The sequence below is a fragment of the Hyla sarda genome, chromosome 3, assembly GCF_029499605.1.
Source record: "Hyla sarda isolate aHylSar1 chromosome 3, aHylSar1.hap1, whole genome shotgun sequence".
NCBI lineage: Eukaryota > Metazoa > Chordata > Amphibia > Anura > Hylidae > Hyla > Hyla sarda.
In genome coordinates, this window is record NC_079191.1 from 211,419,454 (window position 1) to 211,445,271 (window position 25,818).

At 41.6% G+C, this 25,818-nt stretch overlaps 1 protein-coding gene across 16 annotated transcripts in view; it reads right to left on the reverse strand.

Annotated features, from left to right (window-relative positions):
- Positions 1-25,818, reverse strand: part of SNAP91 (synaptosome associated protein 91) — a 205,162-nt gene that overhangs the window by 79,937 nt on the left and 99,407 nt on the right. For all 16 annotated transcript variants that reach the window (XM_056565979.1, XM_056565992.1, XM_056565990.1 and 13 more), the window contains 3 exons: positions 15,594-15,696; positions 7,379-7,472; positions 1,622-1,733 (listed from right to left, as the gene is read on the reverse strand). In XM_056565979.1, the coding sequence (XP_056421954.1) occupies positions 1,622-1,733; positions 7,379-7,472; positions 15,594-15,696 (309 nt within the window). The remainder of the gene's footprint in view (positions 1-1,621; positions 1,734-7,378; positions 7,473-15,593; positions 15,697-25,818) is intronic.

The following is a 25,818-nucleotide window of genomic DNA, read 5'->3' on the forward strand; positions in this document are numbered from 1 at the left end:
GGGTTAGTGCTTACAGGACACCGGGAGGGACCTTACCTGCCTCCTCGGTGTCTTCTCCGTTCAGGGATCCCCTGTATGGCCGGCGCTCTCCTTCCTAGTCATCACGTCGTCGCGTACGTGCGTCGGCGTGCGTAACGACGTGATGGCGGCGACGGAGAGCGAGGATACCCGGCCGGCAGCAGAGACGTTCCAGAGCGACGGGGACACGGCGACAGCGATGGAGCGACATCCAGGGCAGCGGTGACGGGTCCGGAGCGGCGGGGACACGTGAGTATTACCTCCTATGCAGTGGTCTTTAATCTGCGGACCTCCAGATGTTGCAAAACTACAACTCCCAGCATGCCCGGACAGCCAACGGCTGTCCGAGCATGCTGGGAGTTGTAGTTTTGCAACATCTGGAGGTCCGCAGGTTGAAGACCACTATTGGGTTCAAAATCTTTATTTTTTTAGATTTTGCCCCTAAAAATTGGGTGCGTCTTATACGCCGGTGCTTCCTATAGGACGAAAAATACGGTACTTCTATTAAAAAAAAATCTTAATTCTTCCAGTACTTATTAGCTGCTGAATGCTACAGAGGAAATTCTTTTCTTTTTGGAACACAGTGCTCTCTGCTGACATCACAAGCACAGTGCTCTCTGCTGACATCTCTGTCCATTTTAGGAACTGACCAGAGCAGCATATGTTTGCTATGGGGATTTTCTCCTACTCTGGACAGTTCTTAAAATGGATAGAGACGTCAGCAGAGAGCACTGTGCTCGTGATGTCGGCAGAGAGCTCTGTGTTCCAAAAAGAAAATAATTTCCTCGGTAGTATTCAGCAGCTAATAAGTACTGGAAGGATTAAGATTTTTTTTTTTAATAGAAGCATCTTACAAATCTGTTTACATTTCTGGCACCAGGCGATTTAAAAATAAAAATAAAGTTTTCCACCAGGGTACCCCTTTAAGGAATAATAAAAAAAAAAAAAAAAAAAGCTAATTTATTTCCAAAACTGTTCCACGTCCATCTCCAGGTTGGGTGTGGTATTACAACTTGGCTCCATCCACTTCAATAGAACTGGGCTGCAGAACCACACCCAACCAGAAGACACAGACAAGACAGACGGAAGAGTTTTTGAAAGAAAGCAGCTATGTTTTTCTATTTCTGGATAACCCCTTAAAAACAAGAATTTTTAGATGGCATATATAAACAAATAAAGCCATACAAAAAAAAGAAAAACAAACAAACAAACACATGGAATACCAGGTGACGCCTACCAACTGCCTCTCAATTGTTATGGTATACTGCACTCCTTTACTACTGTTCACACTGGTGTCACAGTTCTAATGCACTGTCCCTAACAAGCACAATATCTGCTACACAAACTGCCTAGTAAAGGAAACCTGAAAGACCCTTAATAAGTCAATAGGATCCTTTGCTTAACCAATGGTCCATGCCAATCATGGATCCTGTAGAAATAGAAGCCATGACACCAGTGTGAACGTCTGCTTTAATGTATGTGTATGCATAAGCTTTAGTTAGAAGAATTTGGGTGTACTTTATTAAAATTATCTTGACAATTGGCATTCCTTTTTCTTCTCTTGAAAATCTAACCTGACATTGCACACACTACTTATACTCACCCAATAAATTAATTATTCCATCATTATAACATGCAAATAACTTGATAAGATCTTTAAATAGAAGCATAAAAGCAGCATTTATTACACCGTTGGTCAATTCATTAGGATGAACCTGTAAAGAAATAAACCATCGTAAGATAACCATAACACAAGCAGATTAATGCCATGTACAGAAACACTTTCTGCCAACTGGGCTCAAATGTTATTCAACATAAAAGAACACAACCTTCTTGTTTGATAATTTTCTTTTTGTTTTCTTTTAAAAAAGCTGTTTTTACGCCAGGCAAATACAGTTATTAGGGTGCGTTCCCACGTATCTCACGCTGCTCAAAATTTACGGCAGCAGCGGGAAATACGCTGCGTATTCCTTGATCACTATACACACAGGGCTTTCCGGAAGAAGCCCTATGCGTGGAGTGAGTTTTGGAGGCGGGGCTGCGTGCCGGCATGACTGTGATGTGCGGCTCTGCCTCCAAAACTCACTACACACATAGGGCTGCCGCCGGAGAGCCCTTAAGGAGAATCTGTCACATTGAACAAACAGCCTAATATGTGAATGCCTTGTGTTATAGAGCAGGACTGGGCAGATTGATATAAAGTTTTGTGGGAAATGATTCAATATAACTTGCAACTTAAAAATGGGCTTTTCTAGGCTTAAAGCACAACTGTCATGAGTTTTTAGCCCCCCAGACTACTACAATGTTGTTACAGATCTCCATAACGTGAGTGTAACCATACCTTTATCGCTTTTCCTCCTTCTTTTATAACTTATAAAAATACATTTATCCAGCGGTCAGCCCAGTCGGATAGGCATGGCTTGGGGTTAGCAAAGCCCTGCGGCCGCCACACCTTTCCTCTCCTTTCAGCGCTTGTATCGCTGTGTAGTAAGACACAGCGCATCCACAGTGTATGCGCCCCTCTTGACGTGCGTGTGCCACCGCCCTGCAGTGACAGAGCGAGCGCTGACTCCCGCTGCCTATGCACTCACTGCGCAGGTGCAATACTAGAGGAAGGGAGAGGGGCATGCGCTGCGTCTTACTACACAGCGGTCCCAGCACTTAAAGGAGAGGATAGGCGTGGCGGAGGTGGCGGGGATTTGCGAACCCCAAGCCATGCCTATCCGACTGTGCCTGACCGCTGGATAAATTTATTTTATAAATTATAAAAGAAGAAGGAAAAGCAATAAAGGTATGGTTACACTCACGTTATGGACATCTGTAAAAACATTGTAGTAGCCTGGGGGGGGGCTAAAAACTCATGACAGTTGCGCTTTAAAACGATTTATGGCTTATCTTCAACATAGCCATCAACTGCTGTTTGGCAGGGTGCCTTCACCCCACTGATCAGCTGTTTAGGAGAGCCATGTAACCCTGCACTACACAATGAACAGGACCAGTAGCAGTTCATTATATAGTGGTGTAACAAAAAGAAATCAGCTCACCCCATTGCTTAGCCACCGAGCACTGAAGCAGGGAGGACTGCACTGAATTCCAAACCGCACAAAGAAAAGAAAATCCAGCTCGGTCTCTTTGCGGCTATGTTTCTCTATTTGTGTTGTACTTTATTCACATACAGCTGCATGGATACAGGTAGGTGGTAGGCTGTGACGTGTTTCGGCCTGGCCGAAACACGTCACATCCTACCACCTACCTGTATCCATGCAGCTGTATGTGAATAAAGTACAACACAAATAGAGAAACATAGCCGCACATCCCCCATTTGTATTTTGATCTACTTGCTTCCCGGGATAACTTAAAAAACTAACAGGTTGTTAGTATACATTTTGATCAAAAAGTACAAGCCCACCTAGTCAGAGTGGGTCCCTAACCTAACACTGGCATAGTGCCGGGCGGCGACACTGCCTCCGAGACACCATGCCCACAGGGGGAACGACCCAGTGGCCAGGCAGCCCCACTGCTGCCCAACCAAGCCCCTGGCTTTAGGGCCGCACCACCCCACAGACAAAGCATCACAGAAACAATGGACACCACAATGGAAACCACAACAGTGTGAACACTTACCATGTGCTCCCTACCACAGTGTCTATGGGGAGGCGTGGCCCTGGGACTGGTTTGAGTGGCATTGGGGCTGCTCTGCCAGTGGGTTGTTCCCCCTGTGGGCACTGGTGTTGCGGAGGTGGTGGTCGACGCCCAATGCTACCCCATTTTATGTTAGGGACCCACTCTAAATAGGTGGCCTTGACGTGGCGAGGGGGCTTGTACCTTTTGATCAAAATGTATACTAACAACCTGTTAGTTTTTGAATTTATGCTGAGAAGCAAGTAGATCAAAATACAAATTGTGGATGTGCAAACATGTCTGTTTTCTCTACTTGAATTCAATTGTATGTGAAGAAAGCTTGCACCGTTGACCTGAGACTGAGCTGGATTTTCTTTTCTTTCCATTTTATAGTGGTGGTACCAGGTTACTGCAGATCACCTCCTAATCAGTTCAATGGAAATGGAGCTGCAATAACCAGATACCACCATTCTACAATGAGCAGTTTCCGGCACTGGTTAGTGTAGTGCAAGGTGCCATGGCTCTCCCAGACAGCTGATCAGTGGGGGATAGCAGGTTAAAGCCTAGAAAACTCCTTTAAATTAAATTCCAGCAACTGGTCTTAGGAGTCTAGTAGGTGGTCTTATTAATGACTTATAACTGTTTACTGGAGTAAACTCAGAGCTCGTGCAGTATACCATGCTGCCTGAAGCTCAGATGGCATGTTTAATCTTATAGGTTCGCTTAAAGATCTATTGAATATCCTACAACATTACGCTAATTCAAAAATCCCAAACATGTATTTGTACTTGGCATAAACTACAGTTTATGGTTTGTGGAAATGTATACTATGTCTCAATAAAAGCTAAACTGGCTACATGATACAGATCTAGAACACTATTTGTTTCAGATGCAGACTCTCTAGAATCATTGGCACTAATAGAGTCCGTTCTTACAGCTTCCTGTTATACATCTTTACACATTTAAATGTCAGAAAAAAATAGTCATTATCCAGCATGTAACAGAACTCATATAACACAGTGCTAGATGAATCCTGTGTTAACCTTTTAGGATGTTTTCAACCAAGGTCTATAATTGTACTTCTTGTCAAGCAACAGGAAAGTCAAACTGGTGATTCAAAAGGAGGACTGGATCCTCGGACAAGTGATAAAACATTTTCTAAAATTATTTTTAGAATCAGACTTCAACTACAAGAAGAGGATTTAAATTCCCTCTTCACACCACAAAAGATGTACAAGAGAGCAGATCTCCTGAACATGGTGTAAAAGGAGGTAGCAATGTGCCCTTTAGACCTTTACCGGTCACAACTACTCAATCTAGTTTGGGGGACATAGTTGTAATGTAAGCCTGCACAGAGGTCCCTGGTTTATAAAATGAAAAGATCTAATAGACAGGCATCTAAGGCATTATGACTACTCAGCTTTTCATATACACCGAGTTATTTCATATTTTTTTTCTTAATTTAGATATATTGTTTATACACTGTGCACCAATGAGTTTTGTGGGAATTGACAAACTACAGTGGTCACTCAACTTTCAATGGCCTCATACAATGTTTCTTTCTGGCTCATTTTAACTTGAAACCGGACTCAACATACAATGCTACAGACAGTCCAGATCTATGAAACAGGTCAATGGCTGGAAGAACTGACCAATCAGAAAGCGCATTTCAATGGTAAAAAACAAAGTACATATCCCAGGTGTGGTGTCACTCTGGTGTCCTATTGCCCAGCTATCTTTGTGTATCTTTGTGCCCAGCTATATTCTGCAATGTAATTGTTAATATCAATATTAATTACACTATACCCATTCTGGGATATGTACTATGTAAGGGTTTGTAATGTTTGATAGGGCTATATCTGTGACACTTGAGTGACACCTTGTTTTTTTTTTATCCTATCTGGGTGGAATCTCTCCATTTTTAATGTAACACATTAATAAACTTTAAATATTTTGGAATATACCTTTTTGAATGACTATTTTTTTCTGTTTTGTTGGATATAGTAAGGTGGTCATATAGCACTCGATTATGGGGCTTATTTATGTATTGTGTGTACACATTGAAGTAGGATTTACTTAGACACCCTTCTATCTGATATTTCTGTACCAAGGTTAGCTTCTCCTTTGGACCCTAGGTGGGGGAGGCTCCATTTTACTTTTTTGGGACAATGGGGAAGATTTATCAAAACCTGTCCACAGGAAAAGTTGCTGAGTTGCCCATAGCAACCAATCAGATTGCTTCTTTCATTTTTCAGAGGCCTCTTCAGAAATGAAAGAAGTGATCTGATTGGTTGCTATGGGCAACTCAGTAGCTCTCCTCTGGACAGGTTTTGATAAATCTGTATTAGTATTCTACTTATTTCTCTTTAATCCACTGTTTTTTCTTTCTTTCTATTTTTGGATGCCATTTTGGAGACTTCAAAACTAATCACCAGGTTTTCATATCGTTATGGTCTCATAATAATATGGTTTCAATATACAATGGTCATCCTGGAACTACTGTATATGTGTGAATGCAATAATGATATAGGTAAGAAATTACAATATTAAGAAGAAACTAAGTTTATTGTGGAAAACCGTACAACTGAAAGGTGGCTCTAGTAGTAGAATTACGTGCTCCCTCTCAAAGTCTGTAAACTGGGTAAAATGTTGAGCGCATTGTTGAGGCATGTCTTGTGGTCACTACCCAAAAGTAGCCACTGAAAGCCTTTTTATAAAGATCAATGGGGAGATTTATCAAAACCTGTCCATAGGAAATGTTGTTGAGTTGCCCATAGCAACCAATCAGATCCCTTCTTTCATTTTAGACAGGCCTTTTCAAAAATGAAAGAAGCGATCTGATTGGTTGCTATGAGCAAATCAGCAACTTTTCCTCTGGGCAGGTTTTGATGGATCTCCTCCTAAGTGTGTAATCAGATCATACCTGTAATTATTTACATATCTGCCTGAGACATAACTGCAGCAAGCCAAAATTTCTATCTGGGTGCATCATTTGCATAATTTTAGTTAACAAGTGTGTAAATTGTTGTTTTTGAAAATTACTGCATATTGCCCTTGGAAATAGACTACAGTTTAGCTCTACTTTACACGTGACCTGCAGCCTTAAGCCATGTTTACACAGTTTTTTTGAGTCAAAATGTTACAGCTGTATGCACGGCTATATAAAAGGATTAATTTACTGCTCCATTTTGAGCTAAACAGTCAAAAAAATACTGCCTTAATCTCTGTCTAACCGAATGAACATTACAGTTCTGCAGTGCATTATGGGTTCTGCCATGCTACAGATATGAGACCTACCTAATTTGGCCAGCATTCTTCTAAATCATGGGATTACTTGTAATCTCTACTAAGACTATTTTAATTGCCAGTTGAAGGTATACTAACCTGCATTTTTTTTTCTTTTTTTACTGCTAACAAACCTGAAAGTATTCTTCCAGTTGCAATTCACAACCTATAGGCCCTATACTATATAATACTACACTGATATTATTCATATTTGGTAATTATAGGCCGGCAGTGCCAAATGTGGGAATATGACAAACATAATTTGTTTTAAACATCAGATCTATGCAAATTTCACACTACAGTATACACCTTTATCCGGGGTTCCCATATATAACTATTGGAGTTCTGTTGGATTAACCAAGTAAACAGGAGAGGTGACTATTCCTTATGTACTGAAATCCATCTAACCATAAAAGTGAAGCGGTGTGTAATAGTGAGCATATGGTAAACTTACATCAAACTCTAGTAGAGCATCAATTTGTCCCTGTAGTATTGGCATGCCCTTAAGTAACTTCTCTGGTACCATTGTACGCATCACTCCTTCAGCACTGAAAAGAGAGGACTGGATATAAATCAATCTGATCAAAAACATTGCTTTATAGATCTGGTATTAAATGATCTCCTAGTCTAGACTATCCCACTGCTAATTTACACCTCAGCATTCCCTGCTCATTCAGTGTCTACACAGAGTTTGCTTTGCTGATTTGTATTATTTAAATAGTGTACCAATCACAAAAATGCTCCAGGATTACTCCCTAACTAGTGCTAATCCTGTCTGTCTGCTGAAATCTAGGTTTTCCTTCTTTTATTGCTCCTAATTCCCTTGTTTATGTTGCTCACATTGCATGCGCAATGTTTACCAGTCGATATACACAGGCAATAGCTGTAGGGACAGGACAGTTCTGGACAGTGAAGGGACCCCTAGTAGTAAGAAGTATAAGGTTTTTTTTTTCCACCAAAAATGACATTTATCTCCTCTTCATAGGATCAGTGATAAACGTTTAATTGTTGGAGGTCCCACCTCTGGGAGCTCCATTTATAACCAAAAATGAGCATCTCAAACTTCACAATCTGCACAACAAGAGTTACATCAACTCTAAACGAATCGGCATTAGAACATGCCCAAATTCTTTAAAGAGGATGTGTGGCCAACCCCACCAAAATAAAATTTAACAGTCATTGGGGGATATTTATGAAAGTTGTCTATGTCCCGCATCAATATAGACTAAACTACAGAGGGTTAGTCTGGTCTATTGTACACCTAATTTATCAAATGGCGCAGCGCTCTTGATAAATTCTGTGCACGGACTTCGGGATCTATGCTTTAGACTGTATTTAAACCTGCTCCAGTATGGTCTGACATTTCGGCGTACTTTCAGTCGATGCGACTTGTCGCTCAAAAGTCGCTGTTGATAAATTCAGCACCAATGCATTTTTCTATCTAAAATAGACTTGCATGCATCATGTTCTAAAAATCCTCTAAAGCAAAAGTCGCAGAAAAGTTGCACATATTTAGACTGCGACTTTCTGTGCAACAAATTTAGATGGGAAAAACCAATCTAAATCCTTTGATAAATCTCCCGCATTATATTTTTAGGGTGCCCTGATCCCTCACATTTTTACAGTTTCTTGATATGTCTTTCCGTTTCTGAGATATGAGGGTTTAAATTTTGTCTGCCTATTCAGGAAATCCGTCAGATGGGCGTGAAATTAATTTTAATATTGGGAGAGATATCAGGTGATGGGTGGGATTATACAGGGAGTGTATGACTGCATAATCCCACCCATTACTTGATATCACTCCAAATATTAATATTAATTTCGCACCCATCTGACTGATTTCCTGAATAGTCAGACAAACTATAAACCCTCATATCTCAGAAACAGAAGGACATCACAAGAAACTGTAAAATGCTGTGTGATCAGGATACTCTGAGCTATGTTATAATGCAAATTCTTTTTTGGGGGGGTTGGCCACAGGTCCTCTTTAAGACTGACTGATGTTAAATACAGTGCTTGCCTGTTTCCGTCAGTCCTATTTAGTTGTAGCCCTGCCAAGTATTGTACAGGAATAAAGAACTTGGCGAACAGAATGTGGCAAACAGCATTGTATTATAGAATTTGTCAGACTGATTTCTGCTGAAATCTGTAAATTGTAAATGCAGCTGTAACTTTGCATTTCTTATCTTGCACTGATACAATGTATCTACAAAGCTACTTTTAGTACAGTGAAGCAAAAAAATATTTAGTCAGCCACCAATTGTGCAAGTTCTCCCACGTAAAAAGATGAGAGATGCCTGTAATTTTCATCATAGGTATATCTCCACTGTGAGAGACATAATGAGAAAAAATATTAATTATGGTGGAAAATAAGTATTGGGTCACCTACAAAAAAGCAAGATTTCTGGCTCTCCTCTGTCCTCCACTCGTTACCTGTATTAATGGCACCTGTTTGAACTTGGTATCAGTATAAAAGACCTAAGCCACTATGGCCAAGACCTAAGAGCTGTCGAAGGACACCAGAAACAAAATTGCAGACCTGCACCAGGCTGGGAAGACTGAACCTGCAAACAGGCGTGCAGCTTGGTGTGAACAAATCAACTGTGGGAGCAATTATTAGGAAACGGAAGACATACAAGACAACTGATAATCTCCATCGATCTGGGGCTCCACCCAAAATCTCACTCCGTGGTGTCAAAAATGATCACAAGAACGGTGAGCAAAAATCGAAGAACCACACGGGGGGACCTAATAAATGACCTGCAGAGAGCTGGGACCAAAGTAATAAAGGCTACCATCAGTAACACACTACACCGCCAGGGACTTAAATCATGCAGTGCCAGACCTGTCCCCCGGCTTAAAGGGGTATTCCAGGAATTTTTTTCATTTGACTATGCTACAGGGGCTGTAAAGTTAGTATAGTTCATAATATAGTGTCTGTACCTGTATGTGATGGTTTTCACCCCAATGTTTATTTTGAACAGCATACAAAAGGACTGTTGTCTCAGATTTTTCCCAGGTTGCAATGCGGCCGAGACCTGACTCACTAGTCAGCTGATGACAGGGAGCCTGTTTGCTTCAATGGGTGGAGCAATCGCTTGGTGGGAAAGATCAATATGCTACTAATGCAACAGCTGTAGGCACCCTGATTGAAAACCACAGGTCTTTTTGAATGTATGCAGCTCATTTATGTTTCAATGGGTGGGGTGGCTGATGTGTGGGAGGATAATAGAATTATGGGATTTGTAGGCAAAAAAAGACTCAAAACAGGAAATTCCAGTTCACAAAAAGCTAGCCACAGTATAATGGTAATCTCACAACAAAGCCATTTAGCCCCAAGACAAGCGCAGATCCTTCCTAAGCATGTCCATTACTGTCTGCCAGGCACGTACTAAAATCACCTTATGGTGGATAACCCCTTTAAGCCATTACATGTCCAGGCCCATCTGCAGTTTGGTAGAGAGCATTTGGATGATCCAGAAGAGTATTGGGAGAATGTCATACGGTCAGATGAAACCAAAATAGAACTTTTTGGTAAAAAGTCAACTTGTCGTGTTTGGAGGAGAAAGAATGCCAAGGGGCATCCAAAGAACACCATACCTACTGTGAAGCATGGGGGTGGAAACTTCATGCTCTGGGGCAATTTTTCTGCTAAGGGACCAGGACGACTGATCTGTGTAAAGGATAGAATGAATGGGGCCATGTATCGTGAGATTTCAAGTGAAAACCTCCTTCCATCAGCAAGGGCAACGAAGATGAAATGTGGCTGGGTCTTTCAGCATGAAAATCATGGCTGGAAAGGCCTACCGCAAAAATTCCTGGTAGGCCGCCCGCCCTGTGGGCAAACAGTGTCTGGAGGACAGGCTGCCTGAGTACCGACAAATCACTGTCAGCCTCTCAGAAGAGTCAGGACCTGTGTGCACCACAGTTGCCGCATCACACACAGGTCCTGACATACTGATACAGTGAGCGGAGGTCCGGAGGCTATAGAGTCTGTACTGGGAGCTGTACAGACAGGACACTCACCTCAGGATCTACTCTCTGCCTTTTCACTGCTCCTGGCTCCTCCTCCTGTCGGCACACAGTCACTGCAGCTGCTTGGGGGAAGATCTGCAGCCCTGGGTGAGAGGAAAGGGGACCGAATGTGTAAGGTAGGGGGTGGGAGTCCTGTTATGTGGTGTGTGTGTTGAGGGGGGGGGGCTTGCTGTAGAGGGGGACCTGTTATGTGGGGGGCTGAAGAGGGGGTGGACCCATGATGTGGGGGCTGGAGAGGGGGGACCTGTGATGTGGGTGTGTGTGTGTGTGTGGGGGGGGGGGTTGCTGGAGAGCAGGATCCTGTGATGTGTGTGTGTGTGTGTGTGTGGGGGGGGGGGGACCTGTGATGTGTGAGTGTGGGGGGGGGGGGTGCTGAGTGCTGCTGGAGAGTGATGGTCCTGTGATGTGTGTGTGCGGGGGGGGGGGGGGTGAGGTTGCTGGAGAGGGGGGGTCCTGTGATGTGTGCGTGTGTGTGTGGGGGGGTGTTTGCCGTAGAGGGGGGACCTGTGATGTGTGTGTGTGTGGGGGGGGGGGTGCTGCTGGAGAGTTTGGACATGTGATGTGGAGACTGGAGAGGGGGGGACCGGGTATGTGGGGTGGGGGTGGGTTCTGGGAACAGAAGACCTGCTGTTACTATTTTGTAAGGGGGGGGGGGGCATTTTGGTTCTCTGTTTTCTTGCAATTTAAGTTGTTTATTATTTTTAAATTAAAGCAAATCTGTCAGTAGGTTTAATTAAAGCAAATCTGTCAGTCACAGGGTTGTAGTGCGGATGATGCTCATTAAAATGGTACCCACATTGTCCAGATTCTCCCAGCCGTTCCGTCGCAAATTGCGTTTGCCTATTTATGATAATGAGGGCTTTGGGGCATGGGCGGAGCTCCAAACTGAGCTTGGGGCATGCGGACTTAATTTTCGCCGGGAGGCTGCTCTGCCCGGCTCATCAATATTCAGAACCACCCTCCCTGCTCCTTTGCCAGTGTTAGTGGCATGCGCCGCTTACTGTGTACTCCTGGAAAAGGCGTTCCCCTTGGCTTCACTGCCGCAGCCATCTTTGATGAGTAAGAAGCTGGGGGGATGCAGCTTCTGGAAGTACACTAACACGGGCAAAGGATCAGGGAGCGACTGCCCGACGAAGATGATGTCAGCATGCCCCAAGCTCGGATTGGAGCTCTGCCCATGCCACAAGGCCCTCATTAGCATCTGGACAATGTGAGTACAGTTTTAATCAGCATCACCCACACTACAAGCCTATGTGACAGGTTTAGTGCGGATGATATTACTGACAGATTTCCTTTAACTATTTTTTATATTAAACTACAGTTAAAAGGACAAATCTCAAATTGAAGGATAGGGGATACGTTTTAGATTGCAGGGGGTCCAAGTGCTGGGGCCCCCTGCGATCTCCCATATGGAGCCCCTGTGCTGTAGCAATGCTGTGGGGCTGGTATGCTAATTTTTCCAGGGCTGGTTTTTAGCCCCAGTCCGGCCCTGATGACAATGATCCCAAAAACACTTCTCGGACAATGAAGGAGTGGCTTTGTAAGAAGCATTTCAAGGTCCTGGAGTGCCTAGCCAGTCTCCAGATCGCAACCCCAAAGAAAACCTTTGGAAGGAGTTGAAAGTACGAGTTGCCCAGCGGTAGCCCCAAAACATCACTGTTCTTGAGGAGATCTGCATGGAGGAATGGGCCAAAATACCAGCAATAGTGTGTGAAAACCTTGTGAAGGCTTACAGAAAACGTTTGACCTCTGTCATTGCCAACAAAGGGTATATAACAAAGTATTGAGATGACATTTTATTATTGACCAAATACTTATTTTCCACCATAATTTGCAAATAAATTCTAAAAAAAAAAAAAGAAATCAGACAATGTGAATTTATAAATAAAGAAAGCAAACTCCAGCTCGGCTCAGGTAAGTGCGGCTTTATTCACTTCAACGAGGCAACAGGTACAGAGAGGAAGTGACGCATTTCGGCCAGGTGCTGGCCTTAGTCGTACAATGATTACAAATTCCAGGTACTCATATATGGAACCAGGGGCGAGGGGAGGCACCCAGGGCTAATTAGCCAGGAGTGGCTCTCGTTCACACCCGGATTCACTAGCATAGAGAACAAAAAATACGTATGCACTGTTATATTAATCATATGATGTGATCGGAGTTAAAAAGAAATAAAAACAAAATCTTTATTAACTATATATAGAAAAAACAAGTGCAAATATAATAAAATAGAATAACTAACAATCTATGCGATTGAACACCGGCAGCCCAAGGGGAACATAGGCTGATCCGCTGTGCATCCGCTAGAGATATAAAAAAAGTTCTCCAAACCATTGTGTGAACTGCGACATGGAAATATGTATTATATAATGGATGATTAAAAAAATGTATATATAAAGATGCAAATGTCGCAATTCACACAACGGCATAGGAAGAATTGCAATACATGAGATTTTGTATAGAAAAAGATAGTAAATACATAAATGTCAAAATGTCTTCGACCTCATGTAGTAATAATGAATAGAGAAAACGGGGGACCTTATGCAGGTAATGGTGAGAAATATAATATTGTATAATAATATAATAAAAAAGTATATATGTATATATATATATATAGTATTAATAAATATATTAAGGCAAAACTAGAAAAAAATATATATATATACACAAGAGCATGGTAGGGACAAACCTCTATCAATGGGCGAATATCATGAATAGACTACCCCAACAATGAGACCAAAAAATGAAAAAAAGAGAAAAGGGGGAAAATAATAATGGACCGCTAATAATGAAGCACTACGTCCAGCCTTTTATTAAGACCCCTAGGAAACCTAGTGTCTAACCTAAGGATCCAGTAAATTTCTCTGTCCAAAAGTTTCTTTTTATGATCTCCTCCTCTCTTTGGGCAGAATACTTTTTCTATACCCTGCAATTTGACACCTGACCAATTACCGGAGTGGCATTCTGCAATATGTTTGGTTATCATGGAGTTGTTTCTACTGTCAAAGTGTGGAGTATCGGACTGTTGACAGTAGAAACAACTCCATGATAACCAAACATATTGCAGAATGCCACTCCGGTAATTGGTCAGGTGTCAAATTGCAGGGTATAGAAAAAGTATTCTGCCCAAAGAGAGGAGGAGATCATAAAAAGAAACTTTTGGACAGAGAAATTTACTGGATCCTTAGGTTAGACACTAGGTTTCCTAGGGGTCTTAATAAAAGGCTGGACGTAGTGCTTCATTATTAGCGGTCCATTATTATTTTCCCCCTTTTCTCTTTTTTTCATTTTTTGGTCTCATTGTTGGGGTAGTCTATTCATGATATTCGCCCATTGATAGAGGTTTGTCCCTACCATGCTCTTGTATATATATATATTTTTTTCTAGTTTTGCCTTAATATATTTATTAATACTATATATATATATATATATATATATATATATATATATATATATATATACATATATACTTTTTTATTATATTATTATACAATATTATATTTCTCACCATTACCTGCATAAGGTCCCCCGTTTTCTCTATTCATTATTACTACATGAGGTCGAAGACATTTTGACATTTATGTATTTACTATCTTTTTCTATACAAAATCTCATGTATTGCAATTCTTCCTATGCCGTTGTGTGAATTGCGACATTTGCATCTTTATATATACATTTTTTTAATCATACATTATATAATACATATTTCCATGTCGCAGTTCACACAATGCTTTGGAGAACTTTTTTTATATCTCTAGCGGATGCACAGCGGATCAGCCTATGTTCCCCTTGGGCTGCCGGTGTTCAATCGCATAGATTGTTAGTTATTCTATTTTATTATATTTGCACTTGTTTTTTCTATATATAGTTAATAAAGATTTTGTTTTTATTTCTTTTTAACTCCGATCACATCATATGATTAATATAACAGTGCATAAGTGTTTTTTGTTCTCTATGCTAGTGGATCCGGGTGTGAACGAGAGCCACTCCTGGCTAATTAGCCCTGGGTGCCTCCCCTCGCCCCTGGTTCCATATATGAGTACCTGGAATTTGTAATCATTGTACGACAAAGGCCAGCACCTGGCCAAAACGCGTCACTTTCTCTCTGTACCTGTTGCCTCGTTGATGTGAATAAAGCCCCACTTACCTGAGCCGAGATGGAGTTTGCTTTCTTTATTTCCATTGTTCTGGGTGAGGTCCACACCCTCTCCTTGCTTAGGATCCAGACCAGGGATAGAGCCGGAAACTTTCTCTACTTTCACAATGTGAATTTATGGATTTTTTTTTCTAATTATGTCTCTCATAGTTGAAGTATACCTATGATAAACATTATCTTTTTAAGTGGGAGAACTTGCACAATTAGTGGCCGACTAAATACTTTTTTGTCCCACTTTATATTGGTATAATGTTAAAAAAGGTAAAGCTATGCTTTAATTGAGAAAAATAAAATCTGGGAAAAAGACTAAAGGTAAAAAAAGGTATTTGGAAATTCCTGCTAATAAAATGCAAATCAAATTGTTATTTTTATTAAATATTTGTTACATTATAAAAAAAAAAATCTTAGAATTTCTAAAACAAAATAGATTAGTTGCTGTCAACAGGACTGTCTATTAGATACAGATGAGTGGTCATACCCTTTCTTCACTCTGGCGAAGTCAAATGCCATTTGTCTGTAGGAGAATGCCTTTTCATTGAGATATCTACTGTAGCGCCTAATAAATGTTGACATATCATAACCTGAAGGAGAAAAAAAAATAAGGAACGCAAAGCTTTAAATTATTCACAAAATAGATCTTTTGTAAACATTTATAAATGAGCAAAGTGGTACATAAAAGTCCTGCAAAACTTTAGGAAAAAAAAAAAAATATAATAAAATAATAATAAAAACCTCCCAAAAAAACATGCAATTGCTGCAGTTTTGATCGTTTTCAGGCTTTTTATGAAGCCCATAAGACTAGGTTTCCACTTTGTTTTTTCTCTCAAAAACAAATGCTGCACTGTGTTCTTTTTTTTTTTGGGTGAACAAAAAAAAAAAAAAACAGATGTTACGTCAATAGGCATTTATGAAGCGCCAAACCCAATTAGTGTGTTTTCACTTAACGGTGGTGTTTTTATGCAGTTTTGGGGTACGTTAACACAGAAGGATTAATTTGCGGGTTTCCTGCTGCGTATTTGAAAGGGTCCGGCTCTTCTCGGCTGTCCGCAGCAGATTTTCCGCTGTGGAAAATCCGCTGCAGGCTCCATTGAAGTCAGTAGGGTCTGCGGCGGATTTTCCTCAGCAGAAATTACACAGCGGAAAATCTGCTGCAGACAGCCGAGAAGAGCCTGCCCCCTTTCAAATACTCAGCGGGAAACCCGCAAATAAATCCGCCCGTGTGAACGCACCTTTAGACTCAGTAGCAGTTTTCCAAAATCACAGTATCATAAGACTATGGCTGTTTTTGGACAAAATTATAGAAGTATATGGGAGGGAAAAAAACGCTATGTGGGTCTCCGCAGGCCGTGCGGCCACGCAGTTTGCGGAATGTCCGCACAAAGATTCTGCGTGTAGACATTCTGTAGTGTGAACATAGCCTAAAAGTTATGAAAAAAGTGTTTTGGGGGCAAAGGTCAGAAATTTAGCAGGATTAAGAAAACAGTGGGCTTTACTCTGCTGTACCTCGCTGTTGTAAAATAAGTTGCACTTTGCTTACAAATGTATAAGATGATGCGTCAAAAAGCAAACTGGCTAAAAGGTAGGACTCCAAAAAGGTAAATAAATGTGGTAACTGTACCAAACATGAATTCATACATACGGGTACTTGGGAAAAATACCTGCTAAACCTGGGAAAAATAACACATTGGGGCCAATTTACCAATCTGTCCGGTTTTGCCCATAACAACCAATCCCAGCTCAGTTTGCATATCATAACAAGCTCTGGTAAAATCATACTTGAATTGTGATTGGTTGTTGTGATTGAGGAAATCAGACTGTTTCTGTCTTTAGACATTATTAAATCTGGGCTATTCTGCCAAAGAACTGATCATATGCCATACAAACTTTGTAATATGTTGTACAGTGGGGATCAAAAGTTTGTGCACTCCAGGCAAAAATTTGTATTAATGTGCATAAAGAAGCCAAGGAAAGATGGAAAAATCTCCAAAAGGCATCAAATTACAGATTAGACATTCTTATAATATGTCAACAAAAGTTAGATTTTATTTCCATCATTTACACTTTCAAAATAATAGAAAACAAAAAAATGGCATCTGCAAAAGTTTGGGCACCCTGCAGAATGTATAGCATGCACTGCCCCCTTTGCAAAGCTAAGACCTGCCAGTGTCATGGATTGTTTTCATTCATCATCTGGGAAGACCAGGTGATGTCAATCTCAAAGGTTTTAAATGCCCAGACTCCTCTGACCTTGCCCCAACAATCAGCACCATGGGTTCTTCTAAGCAGTTGTCTAGAAATCTGAAACTGAAAATAGTTGACGCTCACAAAGCTGGAGAAGGCTATAAGAATATAGCAAAATGTTTTCAGATGTCAATATCCTGCTTGGAATGTAATTAAGAAATGGCAGTCATCAGGAACAGTGGAAGTTAAAGCAACATCTGGAAGACCAAGAAAAATATCAGACAGAACAGCTCGCAGGATTGTGAGAAAAAACATTCAAAACCTACGTTTGACTGCACAATCCCTCCAGAAAGATCTGGCAGACACTGGAGTTGTGGTAAACTATTCCACTGTAAAGAGATACTTGTACAAATATGGTCTTCATGGAAGAGTCATCAGAAGAAAACCTCTTCTACGTCCTCACCACAAAAATCAGCGTTTGAACTTTGCAAATGAACATATAGACAAGCCTGATGCATTTTGGAAACAAATTCTGTGGACCGATGAGGTTAAAATTTAACTTTTTGCCCGGAATGAGAAGAAGGGGAACAGAATTTAATGAAAATAACTTCTGCCCAACTGTTAAGCATGGGGGTGAATCTATCATGCTTTGGGGTTGTATTGCAGCCATCGGCACAGGGAACATCTCACGAGTAGAAGGAAAAATGGATTCGATAACATTTCAGCAAATTTTGCATGCTAACTTGATGCCATCTGTGAAAAAGCTGAAGTTAAAGAGAGGATGGCTTCTATAAATGGATAATCCTAAACACACCTCAAAACCCACGGATGATTACATCAAGAGGCGTAAACTGAAGGTTTTGCCATGGCCTTCACAATCTCCTCACCTGAACATAATTGAAAATCTATGGATAGACCTTAAAAGAGCAGTGCGTGACAGACAGCCCAGAAATCTCAAAGAACTAGAAGACTTTTGTAAGGAAGAATGGGCAATGATAATTCAAACAAGAATTGAAAGACTCTTGGCTGGCTACAAAAAGCGTTTACAAGCTCCGATACTTTCCAAAGGGGGCAGTACAAGATATTAACTCTGCAGGGTGCCCAAACTTTTGCAGATGCCATTTTTTTGTTTTCTGTTATTTTGAAAGTGTAAATGATGATGGAAATAAAATCTAACTTTTGTTGACATATTATAAGAATGTCTAATCTGTAATTTGATGCCTTTTGGAGATTTTTCCATCGTTCTTTGGCTTCTTTATGCAAATTAATACAAATTTTTACCTGGGGTGCACAAACTTTTGATCCCCACTGTATACTATCCCTGCGGCAGATATTATATAGGCAAGACAATCCATCCATTGTATAAAAGATTTCAGGAACATGTACTCTGTCACATCAGGTAAAGGTTGTCCCCGTCTGACAGCGCAAGTTAGGGGAGAGCATGCAGGTGATGCTAGCTGCCTGGGATTTGCAAGAATCCAATATGTTAATATATCTCAGAAATTACAATGTAAATCCCAGTGGATATTATAGACATATTAAAAAGACAGTTACATGATCGAAGTTATTTTTCCCTTTACTATAGTATTTGCATATAAATGTAATTGTGCTGTGGAGTCTGTATTGTGTATACACACATTTTTTTCTGATATTTGCAAGTTTAGGCATTAATGACACATGAATGTAGAATTAGGATATAAGGATGTCAGCACTCCACTAATTAGCTATTGATGGCCAATCCTGTAGGATGGACATTAGTGATAAAGTACCGGAAAACCCCTTTAGATTACTGTCACACGTGCTGTATTTTGCTGCTGCATATTTTCCTACTTATTGAAGTCCATGAGTAGCAAAATATGCAGCTGATTTTGCTACCCATTGATTTCAAATTGGTAGGAAAATAAGCAGCATGAAATATTCAGAAAAATTTGGCACATGTGACTCTACCCTTAAGGTCTATTCACACAAACAGTATCCTGTGCATATTTGATGCGTAGGATTTGAAGCTGCAGATTTAAAGTAGTAGTTTTCAATTAAAACTAATTGAACACAGTTTTAAATCCTGTGCATTAAATATGCGAAAGAAGCTGTACATGTGAATAGACCCTTAGGCTAAGTTTCTACTTTTTTTGGGGGGCGGGGGTAAACGCCAAGAAAAACGCCAATTCTGCAGTTTTTTTTTTTTACCATAGAAGTAAAAAACGCCAAGAAAAATGACATGTGGGTTTTAACTTTGGCGTTTTTGTCGGCGGTTTTTATTCTTTTTTGGATCCAAAAAAGTAAATTTAGTAGGGTACCATTAAAAAATAAAAAAGATACAGTAGTGATGGAAAAAATTGTATCTAATGAAATTTATCTTTTTTTTATAACAACATTTTTATAACTTTTTAAAACAGGGATCAATTTATGAGTGCGGACAGGGCACAAAAAATGTAGCAGACAATAATAAAAATGTAGTGTGTACTACTCCCAGCATGGAACACACTGTTCCATGAAGGGAGTAGTAGTACATGTCCTAATTGATAGATCGCCCCCGGGTCCGTTGCGATCCTCCTGTATAATGTATAGATGCGGTGAGCTGCTCTTCTATTGTCCCCTGCACTGACATATATACACCTATTCATATTTCCCGCTAAGAGCTGTGATTGGCCAGATGGTTCCAGCCAATCACAACTCTCTGGTGGGAAATATGAATGTGTGTATATATAAGTCAGTGCAAGGGACCATAGAAGAGCGGACGGCCTCATCTATACATTATACAGGAGGATCACAACGGTTGTCAGGAGTGACATCCGCTGTGATCTTTCCTTAACAGCAGGTACTACTGCTCCCAACATGGAGCACACTCTGCTCAATGCTGGGAGCTGTAGTACCTGCATTAATAGACAGATCGCAACAGTTGTCAGAAGTTAATCTCGCTGCTATCTGTATATTAATGCAGGTACTACAGCTCCCAGCATGGAGGAGAGTGTGCTCCATATTGGGAGTAGTAGTACCTGCAGTTAAGAACAGATCACAGCAGGTATCACTCCTGACATCTGTTGTGATCGCCCATAATATAGCAGAGATGTGAAGAGTCCATAATATAGCAGAGATGCGAGCGCGGTTTCGTGTCGGACTGGCACTTCTTCAAGCCACTCTGGCTTCAAGAAGTGCCAGTCCGGCACGAAACCGTGCTGTTCCACACTAGACCCCCCGCCTCACCTTGCCCTTTGTACAATAAAGCCTTCCAGCAGCAGTGGTGAGTTGCCAAGTTTTTTTCCTATCTTCACACTCACCTGATAAAGTATTAAGTTGGTCTATACTTTATGATGTATATATAGATGGATAGTTGTACTGCTAGTAATTTATTACATCTTTTATAGGTTTCTTAATGCTCAGAAAGATCAATTAGTCTGTACGAAAATTCAACCAGGTAGACAGCACAATGCTGGCCATTTTTTATATCAACCACAATTCCTCTGTGCGGGTTGTTTATTGTTTCCTTTGGTTTTCTGGTTTCCAGACAGACAGGGATCAAGAATGGCATCACAATAAAAGTAAAAGCAGCACCATGAATAAATCATGCCTTACAAACTACTTAATACTGCATCTGTTTCATACATCTCCAATGGACTCCTTTAACTAGGCTGCATAGAGCAGAAGACACATCTACCAAACAGCTTAAATGTAAACCTAGAAAAATCACAATGTACAGTTCTAGGGATGCTAAGTGAATTGCTATAGGGCCACGCAGTGCCTGGGATATTTATATTCAATAGAAGTGTTTAATGGTGGGTGAAGGGGGTGATGTCCTGGAGCAAACTCTATTCACTTCCACGGAAGGGTTGCATGCTCTAGGGCCTGTGCAAAGGCCTGTGCGAACTGCGATCGTAACCTATTGTGAAACACCTGATCCCAAAATATATACATAGCTTTTTTGTGGTAATCCTGCCTGTAATAAAGGGGGATAATGCTGAAAAGTGATCTCTAAAGAACAAGTTTCAGCTTAATATTAACTTATGATCAGACTATTTCAGGATTACTTTATAACATAGAGGGTCAGGTAAGTATCCAGGCTTTTGTTGTTTGAATGCACAGTGTCATAGGGTTAACGGTGAGGTTTTTTTGAAAAACTTTTTTTTAGTGTGCATCCCATTATGCAACTTTGGCAGCAATTTTAGAAATGATGCAGAAAATAATGTGTTTTTGTTGCAGATAAATAGTCATGCTGCGTATAATAAAACTCACACCAAGTACATTTTCATGTGGAAAATTCATAGCTAATGGTACTGCAATCTGATGTGGATTTTCAATGGGAAATTCCACACGAAAAATCTGCAGAATATCTACCAAGTATTAACCCTAATTCTGCGTTGACACCACAGAATTTCCGAGTGGAAGCTGACAGAAAAATTCTGCTTGAAAATTCCATTCCGAGTCTCATTGTTTTCAATGGTATTCTGCTGCACCGTGCGCACGGTGGAAACATCTGCCGCGGAAATCCGGATTTTGGTCTCTGACAAAAGAATTGATATGTCAATCTGCTCGAAAATGCATTGCCTTCTACAGAGATGGCGGCATTCCAAGAGTCAACCTGTTTTGCCAGCGTCCGCTATTTGCGGTATGTTCCTCCATGTTTTATGGGGGGAATATTACGGCAGAAATCCACTGTGTGAACATAGCCTAATTGTCTAGAAGATTCCGCTTTCAATTAACTTCCATTTATTTCATCTATTGTAAAGCACACACCCTGCTGTACTTAAATGTTCACTCTAATTAAAACAAATTTTTGCTATTGCACTCCTTATGGTAAATAAAAAATATTTCTAATATACTTCGCTTTAACAAAAATGAAGTTTTCTATGTTTTATTTGTGCTTAAAAAAGCTGAAGAGCACATTTTCCCCCATCTCATACACAGACTTAGGACCGAAGACCAAAAACAGGAAGTGCAGCCTGGAGTGCTGAGGGGTGTGTGCCCAGCCTCATCCAATCATAGCTCCTCTCACACTTAACTGCCATATGCTGTTGGTTGGACACACCCCCCTCAGCACTCTAGGCTGCACTTCCTGTGTCTGGTCTTTGGTCCAAAGTCTGTGTATGAGATGGGGGAAAATGTGCTCTTGAGCTTTTTTAAGCACAAATAAAACATCAAAACTTTTTTTTTTTCTTTTACACAAAAGTATATAAGAAATAATTTTTATTTACCATAAGGAGTGCAATAGCAAAAATTAGTTTTAATGAGAGTTACCATTTAAGAAGAATGTGCGTGCCTACAATATGGCTGCCCCAAACAAGCTTTAATGTGCTGAATTAAATGAAGGCAAAACAGCCAAACTCTTTAAAAAGATTTTCAAATTAACTAATTTTCAAATTACCGTATTTATCGGGGTATACCACGCACCGGCCTATAACACGCACCCTCATTTTACCAAGGATATTTGGGTAAAAAAAGTTTTTTACCCAAATATCCATGGTAAAATGAGGGTGCGTGTGTGCGCGTGTATACCCCAATACATCCCCAGGAAAGGCAGGGGTAGAGAGGCCGTCGCTGCCCGCTTCTCTCCCCCTGCCTTTCCTGGGGTCTAGAGCGCTGCTGCCGGCCCTTCTCTCCCCCTGGCTATCGGCACCGCTGCCCGTTCTGTCCCCCTGACTATCGGTGCCGGCGCCCCATTGCCGGCGCCGATAGCCAGGGGGAGAGAAGCAGCGCCAACAGCCAGGGGGAGAGAAGGGGCAGCGGCACCCATTGCCGGCACCGCTGCCCCGTTGCCTCCCCCCATCCCCGGTGGCATAATTACCTGGGTCGGGTCCGCGCTGCTCCAGGCCTCCGGCGTGCATCCCCTGCGTCGTTGCTATGCACGGCGCGGCGCACTGATGTCATGCTCCGTGCAGCGCATAGCAACGATGAAGGGGACGCACGCCGGAGGCCTACAGCAGCGCGGACCCGACCCAGGTAATTATGCCACCGGGGATGGGGAGAGGCAACGGGGCAGCGGCGCCGGCAATGGGTGCCGCTGCCCCTTCTCTCCCCCTGGCTATCGGCGCCGGTACCGATAGTCAGGGGGACACAACGGGCAGCGGCGCCGATAGCCAGGGGGTGAGAAGGGCCGGCAGCAGGGCTCTAGACCCCAGGGAAGGCAGGGGGAGAGAAGCGGACAGCGACGGCCTCTCTCCCCCTGCCTTTCCTGGGGCGGTATCGGCGTATAACACGCACATAGACTTTAGGCTAAAAATTTTAGCCTAAAAAGTGTGTGTTATACGCCTATAAATACGGTAACTAATTCCCGAAAGTTATAGATTTGTAAATACTTCTATTTACAAATTTTAATCCTTCCAATGCTTATCAGCTGCTGTATACTAAAGAGGAAGTTTTGTAGTTATTTTCAGTCTGACCACAATGCTCTCTGCTGCCACCTCTGTCTGTTTCAGGAACTGTCCGGAGCAGGGATTTGCTATGAGGATTTGCTCCTGCTCTGGACTGTTCCTGACACAGACAGAGGTGACAGCAGAGAGCAATGTGGTCTGAATGGAAAGAACTTCACAACACAGTACTGGAAGGCTGAAGATTTGTAAATAGAAGTAATTTACGATATGTATAACTTTCTGGCACCAGTTGATTGAAAAGCATTTTCCTCAGGAGTACCTCTTTAGAGAATTTGATAAATACTTTATACTTATGCTTAAAGTAAACCCCTTACTTCAATTTCAGGAGCATCATTTTTCTGTTTGCTGTGAATTCTAAAAGTCACCACTTAACTGTAGCGATTTTATTACAAACCATAGCCAGGCAGGTAAAGTTGTATTTTACCCACACAAGTCTTAAGGACTGAGGGCGTATGCATACGCCCGTGGGAATTCCGGTCCCCACCGCTAGCCGGTTGGGGACCGGATCGGGATGCCCCCCCCATGTCGGCGATCGCAGAAAATCGCATGTCAATTCAGACATGCGATTTTCTGCTATTCCGGGCTGATCGGGTCTCTGGTGGCCCAATCACCTGGAAAATAGGGATGATCGGAGCTGCCAGCCCCGATCAGTGACAGCACCGATCATCCTGAGGGATAGGAGCGAGGTCGCAGTGCTGCGATCTCCTCCTGTCCACTGCCATTGGTCAGAACAGATTCTGACCAATGGCAGCGCAGGACAGTGGGAGAAGATGGAGGCCGGTACCTGGAGGAGAAGATGCCTGGGGACCCCCAATCGTAGCTGGAGACAGGCACAGGTAGGGAAACGACGGTGGGGGGAAATGAAAGTGAAAGTAAAGTAATCTTTACTGTGGCAACCACTAGGAAGGCCAAACTGCAACTTCCAGCATGCCCAGACAGCCAAAGGCTTTCTAGGCATGCTGGGAGTTGTAGTTTTGCAACATCTGGAGGGTCACAGTTTGGACACCACTGTTACAGTGGTGTCCAAACGGTAGCCCTCCAGATGTTGCCAAACTACAACTCTCAGCATGCCTAGACTGCCCAGGCATGCTGGGAGTTGTAGTTCTGTAACATCTGTCCCTTCAGATTTTTCAATTTTCATGAAATTTTCGAAAATTGCTGCTCTACTTTGAAGCCCTCTAATTTTTTTTCAAAAAGCAAAAATATGTCCATTTTATGATGCCAACATAAAGTGGACATATTGTATTTGTGAAGAAAAAACATTTTCTGGGAATATCCATTTTCCTTACAAGTAGAGATGAGCAAACTTACAGTAAATTCGATTCTTCACGAACTTCTCGGCTCGGCAGTTGATGACTTTTCCTGCATAAATTAGTTCAGCTTTCAGGTGCTCCGGTGGGCTGGAAAAGGTGGATACAGTCATAGGAGACTCTTTCCTAGGAATGTATCCACCTTTTCCTGCCCACCGGAGCACCTGAAGGCTGAAATAATTTACGCAGGATAAGTCATCAACTGTCGAGCCGAGAAGTTCGTGACGAATCAAATTTACTGTAAGTTCGCTCATCTCTAGTAGAGAGCTTCAAAGTTAGAAAAATGCAAAATTTTGATGAAATTTTGAGATTTTTCACCAAAAAAGGATGCAAGTAACGCCGAAAATTTACCACCAAAATAAAGTAGAATATGTCACGAAAAAACTCTCAGAATCAGAATATGCAGTAAAAGTGTTTGAGTTATTAATTCGTAAAGCGACGGTGGTCAGAATTGCGAAAAAGGGCTCAGTCCTTAAGGTGAAAAAGGGCTGCGTCCTTAAGGGGTTAAATTTCGCCCATGTAAAGCCCAAAAGATGAGGCATTACGGTAACATGTCATTTCAATACTTTCTAACAAAACTTGCAGAAGACCTTTTAGGTTTTTCTACTAAAATCTGCCCATGCAATACATAACTATTTTTAGTTGTGACCCTGGTAGCATACACTGCCAGGGAATATAGTCCTTGACATAAATGTCACTTATAAAGTATACTGAGAGGTCAAGGGCTTAAAACTGTGCAAACATCATGCAAAAACATTCTTTATATCTGGAAGCTAAAAGTAGGTCATTGTTAAGAACCCTATTTGTCTACAACAGACGGAAAACACTATGGGCGAGATAGAACATT